The sequence below is a fragment of the Tuber melanosporum genome, assembly GCF_000151645.1.
Source record: "Tuber melanosporum whole genome shotgun sequence assembly, scaffold_178, strain Mel28".
NCBI classification, from domain to species: domain Eukaryota; kingdom Fungi; phylum Ascomycota; class Pezizomycetes; order Pezizales; family Tuberaceae; genus Tuber; species Tuber melanosporum.
Window position 1 is genome coordinate 197,668 of NW_003298839.1, and position 2,462 is coordinate 200,129.

The 2,462-nt window shown below is 51.4% G+C and overlaps 1 protein-coding gene; it reads right to left on the reverse strand.

Annotated features, from left to right (window-relative positions):
- Positions 1-312: 312 nt before the first annotated feature.
- Positions 313-1,702, reverse strand: GSTUM_00003573001 (uncharacterized protein). XM_002837155.2 has 2 exons: positions 1,401-1,702; positions 313-1,339 (listed from the first exon to the last, which is right to left on the reverse strand). Exons 1-2 carry the CDS (start codon positions 1,620-1,622, stop codon positions 383-385), a joined length of 1,179 nt encoding a protein of 392 aa, XP_002837201.1. The 5' UTR covers positions 1,623-1,702; the 3' UTR covers positions 313-382.
- Between the last annotated feature and the right edge of the window lie 760 nt (positions 1,703-2,462).

Genomic DNA, 2,462 nt, shown 5'->3' on the forward strand with positions numbered 1-2,462 from the left:
AGTTTACTCCATGGGGATGCGCATACGGTTCTTTGCAAATAGTCGCCTTAGGGAGTGTTTCCTGCTGGCGGGGGGGGGGCACAAGTTCAACTGCATAGCAGAGTACAACATTCTGAGTATGACGGTGGACCTTTCTCTCCCCTTTCCTGGGAGCACTTGGGATTCAAATGGGACAACACTTGATTGGTAGAAAGTTGTGTATGGGCTTCTTCCGGTGGAGTTCGGACGATAACTCGCTGGGCGATATTTGAAGAATTGTCTCTTAAAGACTCTACAGCGCACTTCACATCACTCTCATCTCTTCCGTATTCGTGCGATTCGAAAACATCACATTCTTGCAAAACCTGAACACCCGCAAACATACAGACCGCCGCTTAACACTCTAAACTCTCTCGATAATCTCCCCTATCTTCCCACTCTTCTCTACCTCGGCGATCCTCTTAGCACCCCCCTCTTCTTCCCCCCTGAATGCCTTCATATTAGCCAACCCCCACTTCTCAAACAATCTCCTATCAGCCTCGAACCCAGAACACTCGGTAGTCAACATTCTCTCCCCCGTGAACACCGCATTCGCCCCAGCAAAGAAGGCAAGCACCTGTTGCTCCTCAGTCAAATTAATCCTCCCAGCAGCTAAGCGCACAATACTCCCAGGCATCAAAATCCTCGCTGTCGCCACAACCCTTAGAAAGCTGTCGAAAGGAACCTTCTTATTCTCTCCCAATGGAGTCCCCTTGATCGGAACCAGCGCATTGATAGGAACTGACTCGGGATGCTCGGGCAACGTAGAAAGGGTATGCAAGAACGAAACATGATCCACCGCCGTCTCCCCAAGGCCGAGTATTCCCCCGGTACACACCGAGATCCCGGCATTACGCACATTCTCTATGGTCCGCAACCGCTCATCGAACCCCCTGGTAGTAATAACTTTTGGATAGAATTCCCGACTGGTATCCAAGTTGTGATTATACGCCGTTAACCCAGCATCCTTCAACTCCTCCGCCGCCTTTGAGTCCAACATTCCTAGCGTCACACACACTTCCATTCCTAGGCCTCGGACCTCGCGGACCATGTCTTTTATGCGCTCTAGCCCGCGCGTACGGCCGGACATGTCGCGCCATGCTGCGCCCATGCAGAAACGTGTGCTTCCGTTCGCCTTGGCTTCGCGAGCGGCGGTCATGACGGTTTCGAGGGTGGATAGCTTGGTCGCGGTCAGGCCAGTGGAGTAGCGGGAGGATTGGGCGCAATAACTGCAGTCTTCCGTGCAGCCGCCGGTTTTTATGGACAAGAGGGTGCAGGTTTGGACGGTGTTGTGGGGGTGGTGTTTTCTATGCAATGTTGCCTGGGTGGGCCGCGGGTTAGCGGGGATAGTCTGGATGTGGACCGGGGGGAGGGGGAAGTACAGCGGCGTACGTCAACTCCATTAACGGAGTATTGTAGATACTAGAGATCTCATCCTTCGTCCAGGTATTCTTTGGCGGCGCGCTGACTACTCTCTCCAACAGCGTCATTGCATCTCCCATAGCCACACTGGCTGGAGTTTGGGCATGCGTCGCCAGCAACCGTTTCCGCATCCCTATCCCCATCCTCTCGAGACCAATCGAAAAACGTAGAATATGGTTCATCTTGCCCTCGTTCAATCTTTATCTGTTCCTTTCTCCTCCCGATACCGTAGCGGTCGATCCCATGTTGGACCCCAAGGCGGGGTCACAACCACCACATCTCGGCAATTACTCATCGTGGAAGCACAGGGTTCCTCGCTGCAGTCTCCACTGGGGCCAGGATGAAACGGGCGGATGGGTAAGCCAGGATTATTCTAAGGAAATTTTTGTTACCCTGCTTTGGCGAATTGACTTTTTGCCTATGAAGTATCATATAGATACAGTATCATATGGGTAGACTACTAGGAAGGTTCTGTCGTGCGCGTGAACTTGAACATGTACAGTAAATTACACGTACTCTGCCTTGTGGTTCTTGGGGATGGGAGAAATTCTACCATCTGAACTCGAACAGACATGATAAATTCATCCCTATCCAGAATAGACACCTGCCACTAGCTTGCATGAAATAATTCTGGGCCAATCAGCCACTTTGTTTACATTGTTTACATGCCCAAGTTCACACTAATTCATGAACTATCATACTCGAGTGATTTTAGTGCGCACTTGAATTAGCTTGCCTTCCCAACGGTACTCGGGTAGGGGGTAACTGTTGCTGTGGCAACAGGAGCAAGATCACGTTTATGACTGCTTAAGAACCTCCCTACCGGTACGTCCTCATAAGTACGAGTACTAGTATGATACTCTTGGTCACCACCTGCCCAATTCACAACGCCCTCCGTTGTGAAGGCTATGAGACCTCGCGCTGGAGCATTTCCGCTTGGGGGAGTGAGTGGCGGATCATCGGAGATAGCAGGTTGGATGGTGGTTGTTTACGGGTATTATGCTATTGCGGAGAGGCGTGGC

Coding starts and splice junctions, on each gene's coding strand:
- GSTUM_00003573001 (XM_002837155.2), bottom strand. CDS start 1,622: ATGAACCATATTCTACGTTTTTCGATTGGTCTCGAGAGGATGGGGATA. Junction 1,340..1,400: donor TGGAGTTGACGTACGCCGCT/GTACTTCCCCCT, acceptor CGGCCCACCCAG/GCAACATTGCATAGAAAACA.